A 24,498-nucleotide genomic window follows, 5' to 3' on the forward strand; every position below is an offset into this window, starting at 1 on the left:
ATTTCAGTGAATACCACATGAAATGCAATAATGTGCATTGTTTATACCTTATTTCTTAATTTCAAGCAAATTAAAATAATTAAACTTTTAAATTTTTTAAACAAAATAAGAAATGCGCAACGAAATTTCAATTGACAAAACAGCTGACTTCGAAAATTCGAAATTCCTGTTCCCCAATTTTTCTTCTCCCTAGGAGAAAAGAATTGGAGGAATTTTTCCGCGGGAATAAAAAAATCCGCGAGAACAAAATTCCGCGAGAATATTTAGAATTGGTCTGTATATGTATGTAAGAGTTAGGGTGGCCTTTATTGTTGAGATTTGGTGATATTGTTCTTGACACAGCACAATGTTACCTTTTCCAAATGTACTTGAGAAATGTGCAAAATAAATTGAGAAGAGGGCAATTGTATATGAGAAAAAGGTAAATGTATTTGAGAATTTTTTTATTTATTTGAGAAAGGAGCAAAATAATTTGAGAAAAAGGCAAATGTAATTGTGGAAAGAAACCATAACTGGATTGATTTTGTTTTGTTGATTTTCCGACATTTTCCTTTTTCTCGAATAGATTTCCCTCTTTCTCAAATACATTTGCCTGTTTCTCAAATTCATTTGCTCTTTTCCCAAATGCGTTTGGACTTTTCTCAAATAAGAGCTGGAAAAGTTGTAGTTGGATAAAAAATCCCTCGTACTTAAGGGGATTAAGTTGAAGCTTTAGACTGAGCTTCCTGAGTTGAGATCCCTCGTACCTAAGGGGATTAAGTTGAAGCTTTAGACTGAGCTGACACGTCAACCGCCGTGGTGTGATGGTATCGTGCTCCGCCTATCACACCGAAGATCCTGGGTTCGCTCCCCGGGCAAGGCAACAAAATTTTAGAAGCAAGGTTTTTCAATTAGAAGAAAAATGTTCTCGACAGTGCTTGGCAAGCATTCCGAGTGTATTTCTGCCATGAAAAGCTCTCAGTGAAAACATATCTGGCTTGCAGATGCCGTTCGGAGTCGGCATAAAACATGTAGGTCCCGTCCCGCCAATTTGTAGGAAAAATTAAAATAAGGTGCACGACGGAAATCTCTTCGGAAAATATTGCGCCTTACAATAATTTTTTCTTTCATTTAGACTGAGCTTCCTCTAAAATTTGTGATGTAATAGTTGAAAAGTTTCCTAAAATTTACACAACCTACTCAAAAAACAACGGAACGAAAATTCTGTAATTTTAGATAATGTTAATTCACAATTTGATTTTTGGCGTTGATTTAGGCTAAACGCCTTCTCAAACTTATTTCAAACATTCATTTTCGACATTGTTTACTATTTGAGAAGCATTTGAAAAAGATATTTTGATCGTTCGTTGAAATATATGTATATGCCCGAGAGTCACGCTATGTACGGCCGTAGCACATACACGACCTATTTTTTAAAAGTACTTTTATAATCGGACAAGGGGATTTTCCTCAAAACGGTATACTGAAAATTTAATACTTTTGCTAAGGCAATAGTTTGGTGGTCCAAGACATCGCCAAAAAAAATTAAGCCAACTGCATCGACTAGTTTGTATTGGCATAACGGCTCCGATGCGAGCCGCTCCTGCTGGTGCACTTAGTGAAAATTCCTTCATTCCCTATTCTAATAGAGAAAAAAAAAGAAACTTGCTGCACTACAACTTTAAAATATCTCTTAGCTAAAGAGCGGAAACATGACAGGGCATATGAAAGCAATGAGAAAAATTATAGAAAATCCCGTATTGCAACTACGTGATGCAATAGGTCCTACGTTCAAGATCTCAGAGAGATTTGAGGTGTCCAATGTGGACTAAACACTTCGGGAAACAGGAAATCCGTATATTGACCCTGGCTCAGAGGTTTGGTTCACGGATGTATCAAAATGGGATGCTACCCCATTATTTCTCAGCCGGAAATCCATGCAATAGCAGTTTTCGCTAGGTAATTTCTACAAACAGGCTTATCCTCCGAGGAGTATTCTCATAATGTCAAACGAGGCAGTCTTACATATGTGCCTTGCTGCGAATGAATTGCTCTGGCATGGCAGATATTCTCCCATCTAGGTGGCGTGACTTTTAATCCCTTAGTGGAGTAGAAAACCTGAAGAGCTGAATACATTAAAAGCCTCCACGTACAGTAATAGGCTGAAAGATCAAGCACAATATATCTGAATAAAATGCGCATTGCTTGAAACCTATAATACCAACCTGTAATCCAATCACCAGTAAGAATAGAATAGTAGAGAATTGTTTTCAGTTTCTAATATACATAACTATTTGTATTACAAAAAGGTATTTATTTCCCTTTCAGGAGATAGTGGTGGTCCATTGATGGATGATGGAACCTCTGGTTTGATAAATTCCGATGGTCGTCATTCGCTCTTAGGTATTGTAGCCTTTGGACCTACAAAATGTGGAATGTCTAATATTCCTGGAGTATACACGAGGGTCAGCTCCTACTTGGAATGGATTATGGATACTATTAAGTTAAAGTAGAATACTCTACATTCTATATTTGTACATAACTTTGTTTGTATTTGTAAAATATGTACGTAAGTATTGATATTGTAGCGAATTTTAGTGGTATTCCTCTTATTTCAAATCTTCTGCTAACGTTCGAATCACTAAACTGTTGAATAAATAACTCCAATATTGAATATTGAAAAATGGTCTTTATTAGACTACTCGAAAATAACACTTATACTTCGCAACTGATAGCTTGCTTAAATCAAACTGACTTGTCGTGCCTCAACTGTTGCTGCTTTTATACTGTTTGGTTTAGATGGCATATTTCTAGGCGGTTCTATTTCTAGAATTTACTAGTTAGGTACCAGCTATAAAATTACCATCTATAACTACGTTTTTAGCTTCTCATATACGCGTGTATATGTGAGTGATACTTGCACAAATTATTGCCTACTTACTACTCTCAGATAAGATATACGCATGTGTTTGTGCGTTTTCTCTCCGCTGCGTGTACGTACATATGTATGTGTAGAAATAATGATTGACTTGTTGATGTGCATACAAGTCACTACTTAGTTTTGACTTAGAGATGATAGTATCCCTTAGTGTTGCTAATATTTGTCACAATATAATGATATTCATGTTCGGTTTCATGCCAATAATCATCAATAAGGTATAACAGTTTGAGTGTGAAAGATGTGATCATAACTTAAGCACGGCATATGAAACCGGGAAGGCATATAATAATTTAAGATGCACTCATTACTTTTTAAGAATTTAATTGAAAACTGTATTTACTTTTGAATTAATTAAATGACTCAACACAATAATTGATTGGACTATACGACTGAATCATGTACCTCACTTTTCGAGGACAATTCGCCTCATACGTTTTCAGAAAGGTAAGAGATGTGCACCCCAAAGGTTACAGCACCATCGTCTTAACATTTTTCTAGATTGGGACTTACCCAAATTTTGTTTATGGGTTGGGATAGAAAATGCCTTATGTAATTGTTGCCGTCACAGCAACCGTGTGATTGTGGACTAAAAACAACTTCTTTGGAGACCGCTTTCGCATATCTTCAGGATGGACTTCAATATTTCTCCTTTTTTAAGAGCCATCTACTGTTCCTGAGTCAAGGTTCCGCCGAGCCAAAATTTGAGTGGGGTTTGTACGAAGTTACCAATCTTCTTGGACGTTCAGCAAATTTGCTGTAACATTATCGACAACGTTTTGATCGACTCTTTCCTTGAGCATTTGACGGTTCTAGCTCCATCGCGAGCTTTTGAAGAAAGTGTATTCAACAGCGTCCTCTGAAATCTTCGGCCGTTTTTATCCTGTACAAATATAAATGAAGTACCCGTGACCAGAGAATATTTGGTTAAGGTAGTAATTTGCCTCGCCAAAGCTTCTGGTGTTCCATGCTTTCGATCCTAAACGTTTCTTCCCTGTTCTCTCTGGTAATGATTTTTTCCATAACCTTCTTCTTTCCAGTGCAACAAAGTTGTTGCTGTTGTAGCGATAAGGACACTCTCCGAAGGGCTTGGGGAGTATTATCCATGTTGAGGGTCCTTTACCGAATTCAGATCCGGTATATTCTGGTAACAAGTACCATTAAGGCACCAGCCCGACCATGTCGAGTACGATTTAGTATGATCACATGAAACCTTCAAGGCCTTACCGCTCTCCCACCCCCTAGATCCGTGAGGAACTTGGGGTTGCCACAGCCTCGGCTGTTAAAGTAAAGGGGTTCGCCACGGGTAGGTGAAGTTGACAATTGCGTCGCAGAAGCAACACTTTGAAAGGTTCGCGCTACACAACCCCTTGAATCGATTTGGTATTTTAGTCATCTTAGTCATCCGCGGTTATATTCTAAGCCACCTGACCCGCTGGGGGAGTGCAAAGAAGTCGATGGGGATTGTTCGGTTATCATTTATGCTAGTGCTTATACATTGGGATAAGCGGAGACCTCTCTTTAATAGTAGATCTGCACAAAAAGGGTGAGTAACTTAATCTAGATTAACAAAAATCCTGAAATTCATAATACAGATACGACCGAATGCGGAACATACATAATTTCGACGAACAACACAGCCCGGATACAAAATATCGACAGTTCCTAGATTTTTAACGATTTTTTCCTTACTTTGACAGGACTTTAATAGACGTGGGTCCTGCGGCGTATAATCTACTGCTATTGTCTCAATTGTGTTTTGTTGGTATTCAACATAAATAAAATTAAAAGAAATACAAGGGGCGATGCACCTTAGTAGAGATTTGGCATCTGTGGCAGATGAAATTTCGCTGAGAAGGTTTTCATGGCAGAAATGCTCTAGGAGTTTTTCTCAAACCGCTGCCGAGGGGCGACCCTACTTGGATTCCAATTGAACAAACCCACGAATTTCGGAGTGATAGGCGGGCACGCTTCCACCTCACCACAAAAACCGCCGTCTGCATAAAAACATCATTTTAGACGATGCCCCTTTGCAGAATGTATTCTTATCCGAACCCGCCTATGGGAGCAGAGGAAAAGGGATGCTCCCACTACGCTGAAAGGACCAGGTGGAAAACGATTTCAAGTTCCCTTGGTGATGAAGAATAAAGAAGAATTGACCGAATGGTTTCAGACACCAAAGAGGCCTGGTTGTAGTCGCTTCCCATGACCGTTAGATGCTGCTTATTTCAGTGGCCTGCACAGTTAAGTGTTATGGAGTAACCACTATATATGTTCGAGCCGAACCGGATCATTCGGAGCCCTAAATGCGATGTGGAAGAAAGTTTTGTCCAGAGTATGAGAGAGGGGCGGATCCAGCACGATTTGGGAGGGGGCGATTAGGACGATCTTATAGATTATACATATATAAAAGCTTAAAATTTTATATGTAATTAAAACAAACTTTTATAATTTTCATAAGTTCCCGATCAGAGCGGGGGGTAGGAGGGCGATCGCCCCACTCGTCCACCCCTGGATCCGCCACTGCATATGTGTGTTACTTTAAATCGGTGTGTTCGTACTATTAATTCTGTGTACAGTTAGCAAAAGTTCTTATGCTAATATGGATACTTGAGTTGTGTCATTAATTACTCACTTAAATCTGGTATTTCCCAATTTTTAGTACTCTCAATGCCAATTCAGTAATCTCTTACTCTCGCACAAGGTAAAATGACATTCAAAATATGAATTGAATGAAATAAATTATTATTTTTGTAATACATTGCCTCTCTAAAAAGTGGCGCTTATCACGATGCTGCTCTTCTAAAATCATCTGGGAAGAACCGTGTAAACATGCATGGATGAACAACGTATTAACTCATTGGAGGGGGACGAGGATTTACATTGCGATTTGTATTATTTACATTTAGTACTTTGGAAAGGTTATCTCACAAAGTAGTTGTTCACTTGAGCTTAAGTTTGTGGGAATCAAAGAATTATTAGAATATATCAACGCCTGACTGGTATACTACCACATCACGGCTGCATGTAGAAAAGCGGCATACTTCAGAAATGGTGGAAGAGCATCCGATATGAGAATTTGCTTTCATAAACGCGCTATTTTAAAAGATATTCTAGAAAAACTTCACACAAATGGTGTGAAGATTGTAGAGTACGATGACGATGCGCTATCCAAGTTTCAGGTCTATTCCCTGCTGTGATGAGTGGAATCATGGAAGGAACGTTGGCAAAACTAAGTGGATGGGCACAGGGTTGTGGCCTTAGGCCAAGTCCAGAGCAGAAGGATCTACTATTCTTCAAGAATAAGTACAAACAATCTAACTCAACTAAAAAGCGTGTGTTGAGGAGCGGGTACGAAAGCCTGCATCGCTTTTAACGTCTTGAAGTCGACTCTATGACGTGATGGGAACCTATTAGTAAAAACCAACATCTCACAAACCTACACAGAATTCAGCAACATACACCGGATCCTGCCGCACCTGCCCCACGACCGCCTGAGACCCCATATTTAGCTTGCTTCCCATAAACATGCGCACAAAAGCTAAACTGGAGGGTGGAATAAAAGTACGTTTCTGGGCATTTAATGTTGTGTTGAGCGCCAACGTAGAAAAATCCGACATGGTCTTGCACTAGGCATAAGCTAGAAGAGGTGACCGTGCAGAAGAAACCGTATACAAAATATCTAAGAATCATTAAAACAGTAAGTTGTTTTAAAAACTCAACGTGGAGGCGATGGTGAAGAAGGCTTTGACGGCACTTGATGCATGCGAAAGAATGCTGGGGTATATGTGGGGTCTCATTGGATATTTACAGCGATTGTAAAGCCCATCTTACACTATGCAGTCCTTGTTTGGTGGACGATCACGCAAAAAAAATAACCTTTCTCATGAAGTTAGAGGGGGTATGCAGGCTATCAATTCTTAGCATAACGGGAGCCCTGAAAACAACTGCGACAGTTTTTTTGTATGCTATACTTCATATTCAGCGGTGGGCACCACTAAATTTACAGTTACCAAATTAAGAATGTGTTAGTAAACACGAACGCGTAGCGAGCACGAAAGCAAAATCAATTATTTGTCTAGTTTGATTTCAATGCTTGAACGGTGAACATGTGTCACACGCATTCTTTGGTACTCTAAGCTCACGCACACCCCGGTTCATATTCCTGATGTCCACACGGACTGGTAAGTTCAGTTTAACCTAACTTAGGTGACTATAACGTTTGCATGCATTGTATAAATCATAGGTCAAATACATATTTAGCCCTGTAAATTTAAATTTGGTTAAATGGGGGTTCAGGACCTAAAGATCACCTTTTTACGTATTACTGTGAATTAGATAAATTATGCATGTAAATTAGCTATTAAACTCAAAAACCTTGCAATGGGAACTTCAACATTTTGATGAGCTATAGTCAACTACAAAGTAAACAAAGAAAAACAGCGATTTGTCTAATAATCTGTGCTCACATTTTGAGCATCGCACATTGAGAAGAGCAGAAAGTTAATGAACTAAACGCGAATCAAAGGCGTAAAGAGATGAGACGCTTCTGGCATTGTTCGTTCAGCGTACATCGAAAACTTGCTAGTCGAGGGCCAAACACCAGCCCAAATACAAGCGAACTGATAACACAGTTCGAAGGTTAATTATTTAATTCATTTAAAAAGTAATAATTTAATATACAAAATATTTTGGGGTTTTAAACAAATTAAAAGATATATTAATATATACACATAAAGTGTGACGGATATTTTTATAAGGAAATACGCGCTACTTTCTAAAAGTCTGTTTGATACTCGTAAATAATCATGAGAATCCGGTTGAGTGCGTTCATTGTTTTGACGATTACATCAACAATTTTGCTTAATTTTGCTGCGGCCGGTAAGTTTGGTTAAACTATAGAATTAAAAAAAAAATCATCATCGAGTGATGTTACGAAAGTGAATTTACTGTAAACATAACTAGAATGGAATTCCCTTAATTTGATTTTTATATCCAGCTGTACTTGTACACTTTGATTGGATAACGGTTGGTTGTACCGGTATAAAGGAATCGAGATAGATATAGAATTCCATATATCAAAATCATCAGTATCGAAAAAAAATTTGATTGAGCCATGTCCGTCCGTCCGTCCGTCCGTTAACACGATAACTTGAGTAAATATTGAGATATCTTCACCAAATTTGGTGCACGAGCTTATTAGGACCCAGAATAGATTAGTATTGAAAATGAGCGAAATCGGATGATAACCACGCCCACTTTTTATATATATAACATTTTGGAAAACACAGAAAACCTGATTATTTAGTAAATAATACACCAAGAATGTTGAAATTTGACGTGCGGACTGATATTGAGACTCTTGATAAAAATTTGGAAAAAAAAATTTTTTAATGAGCGTGGCACCGACCACTTGTGATAAAACCAATTTTACAAATATTATTAAGCATAAATCAAAAATCGTTAAACCTATCATAACAAAATTCGGGGGAGAGGTTGCCTTTACTGTAGGGAATGCTTTGAAGAAAGGACCACGCCCACTTTTATATAAAAAGTTCGTGGACGAATAAAATAAGCTATATCTTTGCAAAAAATGGTATTTCACTTCCCAAGTGGATTTATAACAATAAATAGGAAAAACTTCAAATTAAAAAAAATAGGCGTGGCACCGCCCCTTTTATGACTAAGCAATATTCTATCTTTCGGGAGCCATAACTCGAAGAAAAACTAGTTCAGAATAGAATCATATGTATATGTATTATTGAGCGGCCTAGTAACATTATTAAGCACACAAAACAAACAACAACAGCATTTCAATTGTTTGGTTTCACCCGAACTTAGACTTGCTTACTTGTTCAAAGTCGAATTGGAATCAGATTCAAAAGTTGAGTCGATACCTGAGAAACACACATTCTATTAATGTAGCAAAGGATCATATGCACCTGAAGGCGGGTTCACAAAAGAGTAGCTCACTGGCCTTGGAGGGCAAGATAAACATTGATGCATCCTTGTTTAACGGTGCTTTTTTAACCGGTTTTATTTAGGTTGACTTGACAGGCTGCACGGCTGTACGGCCGGCCGTTGTGAACGAATTTTGTAATTAAAATTTAAGTAACTTCACGCACCCAACGCTTTTATTTAATTGTCTGATCAACGCCCTAGATTGATGAGGAGTGTGATAAAACCATTTAACTTAAACTTTTTTTTTTTAATTATTTTATTGTTGAACACAGAAGCCCCATTCAACATTCTGCTGCACCCTCATTACCACCGTATGCAGAGGGTTGCCGCTTTATTTTTATTCTCATCGCTCGCAAGAGTGTAAGACGGACCCTCAATGGGTCTAATGAGGACCTTTCGTAGACTGAATGAGTCTGTAACGTTAGCAGAAGTTTGTTTAACGAACAAAATGAACAAAAACAGAGCCTAACTTTGTCCTCTTGGCAAATACTAGAAACTTTCTAGGCCCTATGCCATTTGCTGCTTCTAGGCCTGACAGCTGAATCACTCCTAATAGCTTGAGTTTTACCTGAAAAGCGCAGGGCACGAGCACAAAACGTGTTCGATCGTTTCCTCCTCCAACCCGCACTTTCTACATCTGATATCACTGACCAAACCTAATTTAAAGACATGTGACGCCAGAAGGTAATGTTCAGTCAGAATTATTGGGACGTCTACGGGACAAGCTTCGAAGGATGCGCCCTTTTTAGCTAGTTCATCCGCTTTTTCATTCCCATCTATTCCCCTATGTCCTGGGACCCAATATAGATGTATGTAGAGTAACAGTTAAATTAAACACACGACCGTTTAAAATTTAGTGGATTTATTATTTTATTCAATATTTAAACTGTTGAGGTGTAGAATAACTATGAAAAAACTTATAGTCGAACTAATTAGATTGGCTTATATTTAGGCGGTCCGTGTCGTCTCCAATTCAAATTGCAACTGTCCATTCGTTCGTCAATGTCGTTTTATGCTGTCCTCGTTTTGCTGTCGTTCGTCAAGAAAGGGTTGTTGTGCAAGGTTGCATATTAGTGTATTTGCAGGATCGTACCTTATGGCACGTTTAGGGATATCACGTTAAGGCATGCAATCCCACATTCGGCCATCCTGACTAATCGTTCGGCTCGAACGATGGGTCCCACTTTTTCATATACTCGGCGACTGTGGTCGTTCGTCCCGGACCTTCACCCTCACCAACCTTTTCTACCTCGTAGCGATCATGAGCCAGAACTTTCACAATCTTGTAAGGGCCAAGGTACTTCGGCCTTAACCGAAGGCAACTCCCAAATTGAGTGCGCTTGATGGCAACTAACTCGTTTTCTTTGTACCTCACTGCTTCTTTTCTTTTAGTATCGTAGCTACGTTTATTTTCTTTCTGCATCAATGCAATATTTTCTTTGGCCTGTTCCCGTATAGTTTCACGTTCTAAATTTAGCTCATCGAAAGCTGCATTCTGTAAAAACTCATTTAATTCCGACAACCCGGTTACCCTCATATCACACCCCGTCAATATTTTAAAAGGTGAAAACTTTGTACTACGCGTTGGAGTGTTATTAATGGCCTGCTGAACTCTTTCTATGTGCTTATACCAGCATTTTGGCTCCTCCGCGCACAACTTTGACAACATTGGCACAACTATTTGGTGCATCCGCTCGACTTGGCCATTTCCCCTCGGAACTCCCGTTGCTATTAATAAATGCTCAATACCTTCTTTTTCGCAGTATCCTTTAAAGAGGTTACCTGTGAAAGCGGCTCCACGGTCTGTTATTATACGCCTAGGATTCCCGAAATTCGCTGCCTGTTTGGAAAGACGGTCAACGACAGCTTCAGCACCAGTATTTTTGGTTGGGTACAACCACACAAATTTGGAAAAGGCATCCACCACAACCAAAATATAATTGTAGGCCTTCTTTGTTGGCTCCATGGGCCCTACATGGTCGATATGGTAAGTGCTTAAAGGACGGGTCTCTTTATCTATGGGATTCAGCAGACCTTCTTTCCTCCCAGCCTTCGCGTCAGTAACAATGCATTCTACACAACTCCTTACGATTTTGCATATTTTTGAGTTAAGCTGTGGTATGAAAAAGTTTTTCTCAACAGCGTCTTGGGTTTTCTTTATTGAGAAATGCCCCTGCTTGTGTGCTGTTCTTATTATCTCGTCTTCCATAACCGAGGGTACTACTATAAGTTCCTTTACAAGATCCTTATACAAGAGGTTGTGCTTCATAAAGAAATCTTCGTACGTCTCTCTCTCCAAGACCTTACAAATCGCTCGAATCCATTCATCCTGCTGCTGAGCTTGTTTGAGTCTATGGATTAATGAATCCTCTAGCATCAAACAGGCTACCCTACTTAACGCGTCAACGTGACGCATTTTGGTGCCACTACGATGCTCGATCTCGTAATCGTAGTCCTGTAACATCATTGCCCAACGAGTTACCCTTAGAGGGACGTCCTTTTTCTTCATTGTCATGGTGAACGCGTTGCAATCCGTGACAATCTTGAAGTGAATTCCCATCAAATATACCCGCCATTTCTTGAGAGCTTCCACTATAGCTAGCACTTCCAGCTCATATGAGTGGTACTTCTCCTCAACCGGTTTTGTCTTTCGGCTCATATACTGGACCGGATGGAATAGCTGGTCTTCACTGTCTCTCTGTAGGAGTACTCCTCCGTACCCATACATAGACGCGTCAGTATGAACCTCAGTAAAGGCTTTTGCGTTATAAAGTTTCAAAACCGGTGCACTGATCAATGCTACCTTCAGCTGCTGAAACGCAGCCTGTTGACATTCCCCAAAAACAAATTTGGCGTCTTTACGCAAAAGGTCAGACAATGGTTTGGCGATCATTGCATACCCTTCAATAAATCGGCGGAAATAAGACGTTAAACCGAGAAACCTTTGCAATGCTTTTTTGTCATTTGGGATCGGAAAAGTCTTTACTGCTTCGGTTTTACCTTCTGATGGTCTTATCGTACCTCCCTCCACTATATACCCTAAGAAGTCTACTTTTGTTTTGAGAAATTGACATTTTTCCCACTTAATGTGCAAATTAAACTGTGCTGCCCGTTCTAAAACTGCCTTCAGCTTTATTATCCCCTGATCCACATCCTTAGAGGGAATGATAAGATCATCCATGTATGTTACTACAGTGTTATTCCCAACAAGATCCCTAAACACGGCGTGAATGTATCTGGTAAATACAGCAGGAGAATTCGAAATTCCAAAGGGAACATACAAAAATTCGAATTGTCCTTGGTGGGTAACAAACGAAGTGTATTTCCTGGATGCTGGTTCGATTGGGACGTGGAAGAAACCATTTCTCAAATCTAAGGTTGTGAATACGCGTGCACTTTGCAGCCTCTCAATCACATCATCCATGAGCGGCATGGGAAAATTGTCTTTGATTATCTTCTCATTAAGACGACGATAATCGCAGCACAATCTCTTACTACCGTCCTTTTTCGGTACAAGGACAATTGGCGATGCATACTCTGAGGCACTGGGTTGGATAATGCCTTCCCTTAGCCACTCCGCAACTTGATTGTCAACGATGCACCTGTCAGAGTATGACATTCGACGTGGTCCTTGAAAAACAGGACTATCATCAGTTAAACAAATTTTTATCACAACTGGGGATTCCTGATGCTTCATCGGCGAATAACCTTTCACAGCAGTTTCAATTTCTTTAGCTTGCGCGCTGTTTAGGTGGGATAGGTTAATATTTACTTCGTTTTTAGGTTTTATATCGATTGATAACGACAAGTCTTTAAACTCCTGCAATACGCACATCTCTAACTCTGGCTCCCTCAACCCAGGAGACTCAGTTGGTTTCAACTTACCTTTCGCCTTAAACTCGACTTTGTCTTCCGAAACAATCAAGTCAACCTGTTTCAAAACGTTGTTGCCAATGATTGCCTGATACACAATGTCTCGCTCACGGACGACGTGAAATGTTACATCTAGTTCGACGTCATCTGCTTTTAATTTGATATTGAATCCGCCAACTGTATGAAGAACACTATTGCCTATGCCTCTTAACTGGTGTCGTTCCCTGGATAAGTCAATATCTCCTAGCATCAAGAGAACGTCGTATCTCAAGAGACACAGGTCGCACCCTGTATCCAGCAACGCCGAAAATGTGAAATTATTTATTGTCAGATCTTTAAAAATAACACATCCTATAGAAGATGAAGCACGCACCGATTCTAAAGTGTTGACGCGAGGCGTCTCTTGCTTGACTTTAGCTTCTTTTTTCGGACACTCAGCAATGCGATGCCCAGTTTGGTTGCAGCCAAAACATGTCGACTTGCGTTCGCGTTGGCAGCCATTAGCTAAATGACCTACTTCACCACATCGATAACATCGCTTGGTATCAGTTACTTGCGACTTACCTGTATTTTTGTTGGAATCCTCACGTTTTCCCTGCGACACACCTGAACTAACCTGACGACTTGATCGTATCTTTTCATATATTATAATCTGTGCTTTCAACTCGGCAACTGACCTAGCTTGATACAAATTTGCTTTTCCTGCCCTGGAGTCAGGAATACCTTCTACAAAATACTCTATGAGGCTTTTGTCGTCTAAATTTACGGGCCTGCCTATCTCCATAAGGCTATATAGATACTCCCGATAGTCCTCGTTTGGACGTTTCCTACGATTCCTAAGCTCACGGTGCACCTCAATAGAAGAAGCTATAACTGCAAATTCACTCTTTAGTGCTTCCTTCAGCAAACACCAACTTTTTATTCCGCGTTGGCTGCGCACGAAAATTTTAGCGGCACCCTTTAACAGCTGCTTGCCATATATAAATTTTTGCAAATCACCCCACTGCACAGCCGTGGCATTATTCTCAAAATCGTCAAGCCATTCCTCAACCGAGGGATGTCCGATACCACTAAACGATGTCAGGGAACTTTCTATATCACGCAATGTGAAGGCCGGACGACTACCCACCCCTTCTTGCATTACGTTGCTCTGAAACGAATCATTACTGTTGTCAGACCCATCGTCGTCACCGATGGTCAGGCCAAAGTGCTCACAAAGACGATCCTGCAAGGTAGCTTTGCGTCCAGTCGTTGGAAGTCCGACAGCTACCAATTTCTCTTTCAACTCATTTACTGTTAATGTGAAAATTTGTTCCCTGTCCATGTCGAGCTTATTATATACTAATTTATTATAACCGAATCTAAATGTAAAATATTTTCAGAAATATGAATTTAAAATAATATTTATTAGGAGTAAAATTGCTAAATGATTTTTCCTGTACTCACATGTGTTATTTATTGAATTAGTTTTAGCTTTCTTTTAAACAATAACAAACAATATTTTATTACAGTTAGTCGTTTTTGATTTCACAGTTTATTATTATGTTTTCTTTAATATTTTGATTTTCACATTCAATAACTCATTTCAATATGTGTGTATTCTTTTCCATCTCTTTTGTTTTGATTAACACATTCGTTTTCTTCTTCTTACTTACTAGCTTTTCTTCAGATATTCTACCAATTTTAGTAAAACACTATTCTCTTCTTTTCTTTTGTTTTGATTAATACATTCAATTTACCTCTTCTTCTTTTGACTTTCTTTCACTTATTTACTATTCTTACCACTGCTTAAATTATTTCTTGTATTGGCTTTTTGTTTTGATTACAACACTTTTTTTTCTACTTTACATACTCGTTTCCAATTCGTATTAACTCTTTACATTACCATTTAATTTTTCTGAACAATCTTCTCTTTCAAATTTTTTATTATTATTTTTGTTGTTGTTTCTTTTTCATTTGCATTACAAACACATTCCTTTTACTTTACTTATACTTAGCCTATACCAATTTGCAATGAACACACAACTACGTCGCGTTTGCCCTTTCGTCAACTTTCGTTTTCGTCTTACACTCGTACTCCCTCTCTTCTTTTGTATTCTCGACTTCGTCGGCCACTGCCTTCTTTGTATGTAACACTCCGTCGTACTCGCTCTTACACTTCAATTAGCCAGCAACGCATCTGTCCAGCATTGCACTCCCTTTGTCATGAATTTGTTTTTTCTCGTTGACTTTGCATTTATTTCGACGCCTTCGCCAAATGCTCACAACCACTAACGCAATATTACCTTTTCGCCTATGCCTTGCTGTCCAGCTACGACACGTTTCTTCACTGCAACAACGACTTCGGACTGTCGTGTATTTTGCTCAAACTCGCCTATATTTGCTCACTCTGCTCAAACAGAAGTACTTATGACGACGCAATGCCTTCGCTGCTTCTGTCGACTGCGCTTGTCTACTTGGCGTTGGGATAGCTTCGGTTAACGGAGCTCTACTGACGCCTATTTCGACACGCTCATTAATGTGTACAGCACCCAAAAACTTCAAAAGTTTTAGAGCCTTCTGGACGCCACTTGTAAAATATTTAAACAAATGAAATTGGTATATATTCGTACGCACGTATGTATGTTTTCATGCTTTTCAGAAACTGATTTTTAACACATTTTTTGTTTAGTTTTTCGATTTGAGTTGATTATAATTGTTACTTAGCGCCACGGTTTTATGATTATAATCAACAGATTTTAGTATATGTGTATATACAGCAAACAATGCTAAATAAAATTGTGTGATTTTGATCACGTTCACTTGGCAGGATTGCGATCCACGCCTGACACCACTTGTAGAGTAACAGTTAAATTAAACACACGACCGTTTAAAATTTAGTGGATTTATTATTTTATTCAATATTTAAACTGTTGAGGTGTAGAATAACTATGAAAAAACTTATAGTCGAACTAATTAGATTGGCTTATATTTAGGCGGTCCGTGTCGTCTCCAATTCAAATTGCAACTGTCCATTCGTTCGTCAATGTCGTTTTATGCTGTCCTCGTTTTGCTGTCGTTCGTCAAGAAAGGGTTGTTGTGCAAGGTTGCATATTAGTGTATTTGCAGGATCGTACCTTATGGCACGTTTAGGGATATCACGTTAAGGCATGCAATCCCACATGTATGCTTCTTCCTGTCCCGATTATTTCCAGGGATTGCTTGAAATCTAACACCCTTTTAGATGCTATGCTATGCGAGATTATTGCCTTAATTGCTGCTTGGCTGTCAATATAAAAGTTTACGCGGCTGCAGTTTAAGGTATTTTCTTCTGCTGCTTTGGTTGCGGCAAATATTTCCGCCTGAAAAATACTACAGTAACCTACTACCTTCCACTACTTTGGAGCCATCGGTGAACACGTGTATCGCCTCGTCCGCACCCTCCTGTATAGTTCCCCTACATTTTGAGGTGTCGTTCCTAAGTTAAACCGCCGCTTGCTGACCATATTTTTAGACAACATGTTTGTTTAAAATTTTCGTTTATTAAATTTATTTATTTATTTCTACTTTCAGCTCCAAGATATGGTTCCTGCTTCACACCAAATCGTATTGAAGGTTCCTGCATCCATCTTGAAGATTGTCGATACCTTTATGAGTTGGTATTAGACCCAGACCTAACACAAAATGATCGGGGTTATTTACGTAACAGCCAGTGCGGATATCGCAATAAAAAAGTTTTGGTGGGTAGTGAGTAAAGTTATTCAAAATTTAAGGCGGCATTCTTTCGACTTTCAAATAAAGAATTACAGTATAAAATGTACAAAGCTCGGCTTGAAACTTATTACCCTTAAATTTCTGTTTTAACTATACCCTCTTCAATTTGCATTTTCAGATATGTTGTCCTCCACATTATCTTAACCAAAGCGCCATAATATTAACTACGACTTCACCCTCACCATCACGCACAGCCTCATCCGTGCTATTTCCAGACTTAAACATGCCCAAACAAGAAATGCGTACAACAATTAACAGAGCACCCAATAGCGATAGAAATACCAACAATAAAAGCTCGAATCTTTTATTGACATATCCGCAATGTGGTAATGTGCTTGACAATCGAATTTATGGTGGCACCGAAACAGCGATTGATGAGTTCCCTTGGACCGCGCTAATTGAATACGCAAAGCGTAAGTTTGTTTGTAACTACATAAATGGACAAGGTTGAAATTATTATTCCTGTAGAACTTCGCCCTGGTCTTGAAACCTTTCTTCTCGCAACGAATTTTTTCGCAGATTTTTTAAATGTTATTTTCATCAGTCATTAGCCTAGGAGAGTAGAGATGAGGGGTCTACATTCCATAGCGCAATTGTGCTGTTATTTCGTAAGCGACGTTAGCTGGTCCAGATGCACATGGTATCCTAAGCAGGTTCCCCGTTGTGAATGCGATTAATATAAGAGTTTTCGGATGGATTTGTGATCCCCTCCAATGGGGTGTGTAGAAGCAAAGGCAAAGAGTATCGCAAAGAAACGGTAACCTGTTTATTTGCTCTGCGAGTGTCTAGTCCAGCGAATAACAGGAACTTAGGGCAGTTTTGTGCTGCCCAACATCAATAGGGTTATTGACCTTACCTTGGTATGTGTAATAGCAATGCATCAAAATGACATCGTGTGCACAACTTGAGCCCGGTATCGCCGGTAAGACAGCACAGCAAGGAACCAAAATATCAGAAAGAATGTTAATATTTTCCTACTTACACACTGTGGCGTCATGACTCTTTTTCTAGTCCTTTTTCTCCCCTAGTTGGTTCTCAAGGCAACGTCTTTCTTTTCTGAGAGGGTGCCGCATTTCTTATAGTATCATTTGTACTTTGAAGCTCATTGGAGCTATGGATGTGCTCCCATTGTTCGGCTACTGCCGTTTATCAAGACGTGATCCACTAAATTTCACGTTTTTAAATAAAGAGAGAGCCAGGCAGATCAAAAGACCATATGTCTATTACCATTAGTGGATGTTATATGTTGGAGCTTGAATTTGCGGACTGCAGGACTAAGTACTCATTCATTTACCATCCTGATGTTAAAGCCCTCAAGCCTAATTTTAGAATTTTTAGCTTACCATAAAGGGTGTCCTTATTCATGTTGATCGTCTCTTGTGCCAACGCCGAGGCGCATATAAGCGTGATGTTAAAGAACACCAACCTGTAGTATTGCTTGAAATGTCCTGCTTTTGTTGCATGGCAGAGCCCAGTTAGTATGTAGATTTCGAGGACTTTTAGAAAAAATAATAAAAAAATAAATGTAAGGCGCGATAACTTCCGAAGAGATCTAAGGCCGAGCTTCGAAAAAGTTAGTCCATTTTAAATTTAAGATTTAAAAAAATGTAGATTTCGAGGACTTTTAGAAAAAATTAGTCCTTTTTAATTTTAAAAATACTTCCGAGACCGACTTAGCAGGATCTCTGGTCAGCGAGATCTAGCGAATTTTGCTAATGAGCAAATTTTCAGCTAATTGAAGATCAGGCCGGCAGGATCGCCATGTAATAAATTGGAACGAAAAATGTTTTTTAAACGCCGATGTATAGCGTTAAAATGCGATTGATTTTATTTCGGAATTGTCTTTCCTTTTATACAAAATTTTCTATTCTACACATACGTATTACACTAATAGTAATACATTACATTCTTGACATTTACATACTGAGTCAGCATATAAGTTGACCTAGTTAAACAAATTGTAACTGTAGAAATATTTTGGCAGGCGACTTGTCGAATTGTCATTGACACGCTGTTACGCTATTAACTAACTCGTCAATGCGCCAGTAGAAATGTAATCGGATACAGGTCTTGCTGTCGGCATTAGTAAGTGATGTTGAACTCCCGCTGCGTTGAGGTAAACGAAATGTATTTAGGTCGATATTGTAATGTGAATGCAATATGGGTGGTCTGCATAGAAAGTACATTGGCGTTTTAGAGTATGCTGAATAGAAGTAATTGTGCTTTCCCATCATCCATCACCATGACTACGCAATAAAAACATTTATAGCTTCAAAGCTTCTCCAACCAGATTGTCAACACCACTTACTCGAAGAGAATCAAATATTAAGAAGGCGAGGCAATGACAGCCCCAAGCTCCATACCGAATCGAGGACTTAACGTGGTCATATAAAATCGTTGCCGAGAAGGTCGGGTTGGTACCTTAATGGTATTAGTTACCGTTAATAGTTAATAATGACAAAGTGAGTTCAACCCGTGCAAAAGAATGTCCAGTCAAAAGAAGATTTCTATTGATTTCGATTCCACCACATTTGGCTGAACAAAGGCGTTGTTGGAAATTATCAAGAAAAACCAATCAGCTGATGGGAAAAACCCCCTTGTGCTAAATTCGCCTTGGCAGAATTAAAAAAAAGAAAGTGAAAATAAATCCATTTATGATGGTCTGTGTAATAAGCGACGTAGCGCTATACTTCTTACGCGGCACTACTTCGACAGGATGATTAATTTCATTTAAATGTTGACCAATAACAGTTATTTGCAATTCCTGGCTTTTTCAGTAAAATTTAAATTTTTTTAAATTTGAATTGAATTTTTTTTTAATTTTTAGCAAACGGCGAAAGAGGTCATTATTGCGGTGGTGCTTTGATCAACAACCGTTATATTATTACCGCTGCACATTGCGTGAAGGTAAGCGGTTGGAGATTGGTCTCCGTACGTTTAGGCGAATGGGATACGCAAACTAATCCCGATTGCAGCGATGATGGTTGCGCACCTACACACAAAGATTTTGGCATTGCTCAGATTATTTCACATCCTCATTACGCGAATCAAAACGATCCGAATGATATTGCGTTAATACGTTTAAGTGAAACAGTAGAGTTTAATGATTTTATCAAACCGATTTGTTTACCAATAACAACAAATTTGCGCCGTGATAAATTTGTCAATACAGCTATGGATGTAGCTGGTTGGGGTTCAACGGAAAGAAGTCAAAGTAGTTCGCGTAAATTGAAAGCTACAATAAAAGGTCGAGAACTGGATGTTTGTCGCCAAAAGTATTTTCAATTGAATGGTTTACGTTTGGATCCATCACAATTGTGTGCTGGTGGTGAGTCGGGTATTGATACATGTCGTGGCGATTCAGGTGGTCCGCTTATGTTTCGTGGTGATGTAAATGGTAAGGCGGCTTTTTATTTGGCTGGTGTGGTATCATTTGGACCGACACCTTGCGGTTTGGAGGGTTGGCCAGCAATTTACACAAGAGTTGGCACATTTATAGATTGGATAGCAGACACAATGCAACCGTAGTGGAGATAAGCTTAGTTGGATTTAGCTTCAATCATATTCTACACGTACAAAAAAATTTACATAGAAATATGTTAGTTTATGGAATAAAAAGATATTCAATGTTAATCAAGTACATTTAAATCATTATTAAGTCATCTGTGTGTTTTTATTTATTTTGAGATAAAAGCCTTTTTTGAGGTAGATTCACATAGACTGAATGTGTCCAAAGTGTTACCAGAAGTTTACTCTACGACCAAACTAAAAAACCCTATTAAAAGCTTACAAAAGATTTTCGCCCCCTTGTGAAATACTGGAAGATTTTTAGGACATTTTTTACTTGCTGCTTCTTGATTTAAAATCTGTGTCACTACTAATAGCTGGGGCCATAGTCTGGTGAGCACAATATAAAATCACAGAAGCTGATCGATGTTTCTTCATACAACCCGCACTTCCTACATCTTTTGTAAAAAGGCATTCTTTACTGTCTCCTATACGTTGAGGTACAACTTATTGTTATGAATGATTCCTTGATATTTTGTACAAGGTTTCTCCAGCAGCTTCACTGCTTTTAGCTTAGGTCTAGTCAAATTTGTGTTCTTATACCTCTTGGTAAACACCACCAGTTACCGCTTCTTTACGTAGGCGGTCAAACAGCGTCCACAGCGGAAGTGATTGTATGCCGCCCTGCTTCTATCGATTTCGTGGTCTTATACAGCCCCTATTGCGAAATAATCTTCCTGCAATTATCCAATGGCATTTATGGTCTATAATCCAAATATATGGTTGGAGTATAGGAAACTGGATTACTGAGACGTGCCTCAAATTTTTATTAGACATTTCTGGAGAAAAATAAAGTTTCCCAAATTTATGTATATGGGCATCATTGCTCTGATAAGGTTCGCAGAATATTAAAATATTAACGCGACTATCGATAACATAGAATATACATATTTCTAAAGTTGATTTATATTATTTTAAGTAAAAAACAGTGGCCTAACAATAGAGTGGCAGGGCTGGTAAAATGCCACGTGCTCCCGACCCAATAGGGCCCCGAGCCAATAGGTCGCGAGTTCAAAAATATTTGTTTACATTGTACCTGATTATTTTATTTTATTTGAAAAGTATATTTTTATAAGTTCATTAACAGCATTAAGCATTTCAACCAAACTAAACAAAAATATGATTCATTTTGAGAGATGTACACGTTACACGTGAGAGAGGTTATTGATATGCAATTCAATAAAGTTATAAACTTTTTGGGCATAGTATCAAAAGATGGAATACTTTATCAATTTTAATATCAAATAAAGAAAGTCCGTCTTGATCAATAACATTAAAAACATTAAGCCCTACTATGTAGATGGGCAGGACGTTATGATATCGTTTTTGCTTTAAAAGTTCGGTTTGTTGAAGTCCAAAATGCGCTTAGGAAAACAATCTGTTAAATTGCAAGATCGAAAACTACAATTTTGTTATGTTATTGGTTTGCCATTACAAGATCTTACTTACTATCGATGCGACCTCTAAAGCACTTGCATTTCAGTCTAAAGCCACCGATCTTTCAAATGCCCTAAAACGTTAGAAAATTTGAATTGGAAAGGTATCGACATGAATTTGAAAATACTAAAATGGAAGCGAGTAGTGTAGCAGAAAAATGGTCCATCACCATTGAATTTTCTAATAGCGTTTTCTTTTCTGAAATAAATTGTTGCCTAAGTAAATGGTGAAGCCTGGCAAAATCAATTATTTGTTTAGTTTGATTTCAATGCTTGAACGGTGAGCATGTGTCACACGCATTCTTTGGTACTCTGTTTTAAGCGCGCGTGCCACACTTCCTTACTGTTGGACCATCGAAATCAAACTAAAAAAGCTGTCGTTGATTTTGACGAAGTGGCCGTTGTGCTCTCGCTTATCGTATACATATATGGTCGCTTAGCAGGTGCTAAGCTCACGCCCACCCCGGCGTCATCTTCCTTTAGCTCTTGTTTTTTTCTTTCTCAGTCAACTGTGACGTAGCTGCGCAGAACGAAGCAATTTTGAACTCGTGAATAAGCAATCTGGTTGGTGATCTGCACTCATATTAACAGAGTATATGTGGAACTCAAGAGCGAATTGAGAGTTTCACAGAATTGCACTGCCACACCGCCATTTTATACAGGGTAAACGTGTAACGCTTTTGAGTTGCGAGCAGGCAACAATTTTCACAAAAGAACGAAATACCCCTTAAAGGCGTTGCTTGTTTTTTAGAATAGACCAACAACCCTTGCGTGGCGTACAAAAAGCGAAACACTATAGCCAGAAAAGAAAACGCTATAAAACTCACCAGAGGCTGGCAGAACGCTATTTTGATGAGCTTTGCGAAGATGAGCGTCTCCAAGATCAGGAAAGTTTGTTCAAAGTGAACATATTTTTCGAATATTGGACATTATTATAAACCAACTGAAATCGCGTTACATTCCAAAGAATGCAATTATTTCAAATTCCACTGTTTTGTAGCCTTCCGCTTTAAAAGTTTTAAATCACACTGATCTATTAAAAAAACTCGAGAATTCGTTGAGATATATAGAAAAAGACAAGGAAATCGTCGTGTATAAGAGACCTTGCTGATTTATTAATAATAAAACATCAAATCGGCGGCCACCGTGGTGTGATGGTAGCGTGCTCCGCCTACCACACCGAATGCCCTGGGTTCACACCCCGGGCAAAGCAACATCAAAATTTTAGAAATAAGGTTTTTCAATTAGAAGAAAATTTTTCTAACCGCGGTCGCCCCTCGGCAGTATTTGGCAAGCACTCCGAGTGTATTTCTGCCATGAAAAGCTCTCAGTGAAAACTCATCTGCCTCGCAGATGCCGTTTGGAGTCGGCATAAAATATGTAGGTCCCGTCCCGCCAATATGTAGGAAAAATTAAGAAGGAGCACGACGCAAATTGGAAGAGAAGCTCGTCCTAAAATCTATACGGAAATTATCGCGCCTTGTATTTATTTATTTATTTTTTAAAAAATCATTTTATGTCTTGCAACTTTATATTTATATATTTATTTATTTATTACGACTCTAAGAGCCTAGTTCAAAACTTAAAAATATGATTGCATTAATTAACAATGTGTACTTAATCTAAATTTTTAAATAAAAAAAAAAAAATTTTTTTTAATTATGACACATGTATCACTAATGCATTTAAATCTCAACGAATATATCATTTAATCGGCCTAGATTTGGTGTAGTCATACAACCGTCTGCTAAATAAGTTTCTATCACAATTTTTTATATATTCAGGTAGTTCGTTGAAGTATTTCAACCCTTTGTAAAAAATACTATTTTGTTCCGATTCTGTTTTATAATTTGGCAATTTAAAATTATTTCTCTGCCTTGTATTTATATCATGGACCTCGGAAATTAATGTAATACCTGTTCTGAGATACTCTGGCAAAATTCCGTGCTTTATATTATAAATAAATTTCATTGTGTTAAAGAATATTTGTTGTTTAACGCTCATCCAATTTAAACTTAGAAGCATGTCTTTTATAGGAGTATCATAACGTTTGCTTAAAATAAAGCGCATTGCTTTATTTTGCATTTTTTGCAACTTATCAATTTGCGAATCTTTCATAATAAAAAATATTGTTGAGCACTAAATAAAGTAAGGCTCAACTATGGATCTATAAACCTTTACTTTGTAATAATTACTTAAGTTTTTGCAAGTTCTTTGAATAAACCATAATTTTTTTGCTATTTTACTTACTGAATAGTCAACATGGCCATCAAATTTTAATTTGCAATCAATCTGAACACCCAAATATTTAATCGTATTTACTTTTTCTATTTCAATATTATTTATTGTAATAGTTTCAAAATTAGCAATGTTTTTTCTTGAAATAAGCATGTATTTAGTTTTTTCTATATTAATTTTAAGTTTGTTTGTACACAGCCAGATATAAAGTTCGTTTAAGTCACTTTGTAACTTGATTCTTATATCATTTTCATTTTTGCCATTTATAGAAATTAGAGCATCATCAGCGAAAAGTTTTATGGAGCTGAATTTCAAAACAGAATTTATATCATTAATATAAATGTTGAATAAAATTGGTGCAAGAACAGAGCCTTGGGGTAGGCCAATCTTAACATCCACTTCGTCTGATATTATCGAACCAATTACTGTTCTTTGTTTGCAAATTGTTAAGAAATCTTTAAACCAATCCAGTTCAACATCTCTAATACCAATTCCTTCCAATTTTCTTAATAATATTTTTTTATCTATAGTTTCGAAGGCTCTTTTAAGATCAATGAAAACTGCTATTATCGCCTTTTTATTATTAAGTTCTTCTTTCCATTCAGCTAAAACCATATTCAAAGCTGTTTCACAGGAATGTTTTTTTCTAAATCCTGATTGTTGAGGTATGAGTATATTTTTTTCTTCCAAGTATTGAACCCACTGGTTTTTTACCACTAGTTCTAAAATCTTTTCATCACTGGCCAATGTATT

General features: G+C 38.1%; 1 protein-coding gene and 1 pseudogene across 6 annotated transcripts in view; both read left to right on the forward strand.

Annotated features, from left to right (window-relative positions):
• Positions 1-2,627, forward strand: part of LOC137237292 (CLIP domain-containing serine protease HP8) — a 47,534-nt gene extending 44,907 nt beyond the window's left edge. For all 6 annotated transcript variants that reach the window (XM_067760754.1, XM_067760753.1, XM_067760751.1 and 3 more), the window contains one exon: positions 2,308-2,627. In XM_067760754.1, the coding sequence (XP_067616855.1) occupies positions 2,308-2,492 (185 nt within the window). In that variant the 3' untranslated portion in view covers positions 2,493-2,627. The remainder of the gene's footprint in view (positions 1-2,307) is intronic.
• A 4,772-nt stretch (positions 2,628-7,399) lies between these two features.
• LOC137250091 (melanization protease 1-like) overlaps positions 7,400-24,498 on the forward strand; it is a 130,568-nt pseudogene continuing 113,469 nt past the window's right edge.

This window comes from Eurosta solidaginis, chromosome 1, assembly GCF_040869045.1.
Source record: "Eurosta solidaginis isolate ZX-2024a chromosome 1, ASM4086904v1, whole genome shotgun sequence".
Classification (NCBI taxonomy): Eukaryota; Metazoa; Arthropoda; class Insecta; order Diptera; family Tephritidae; genus Eurosta; species Eurosta solidaginis.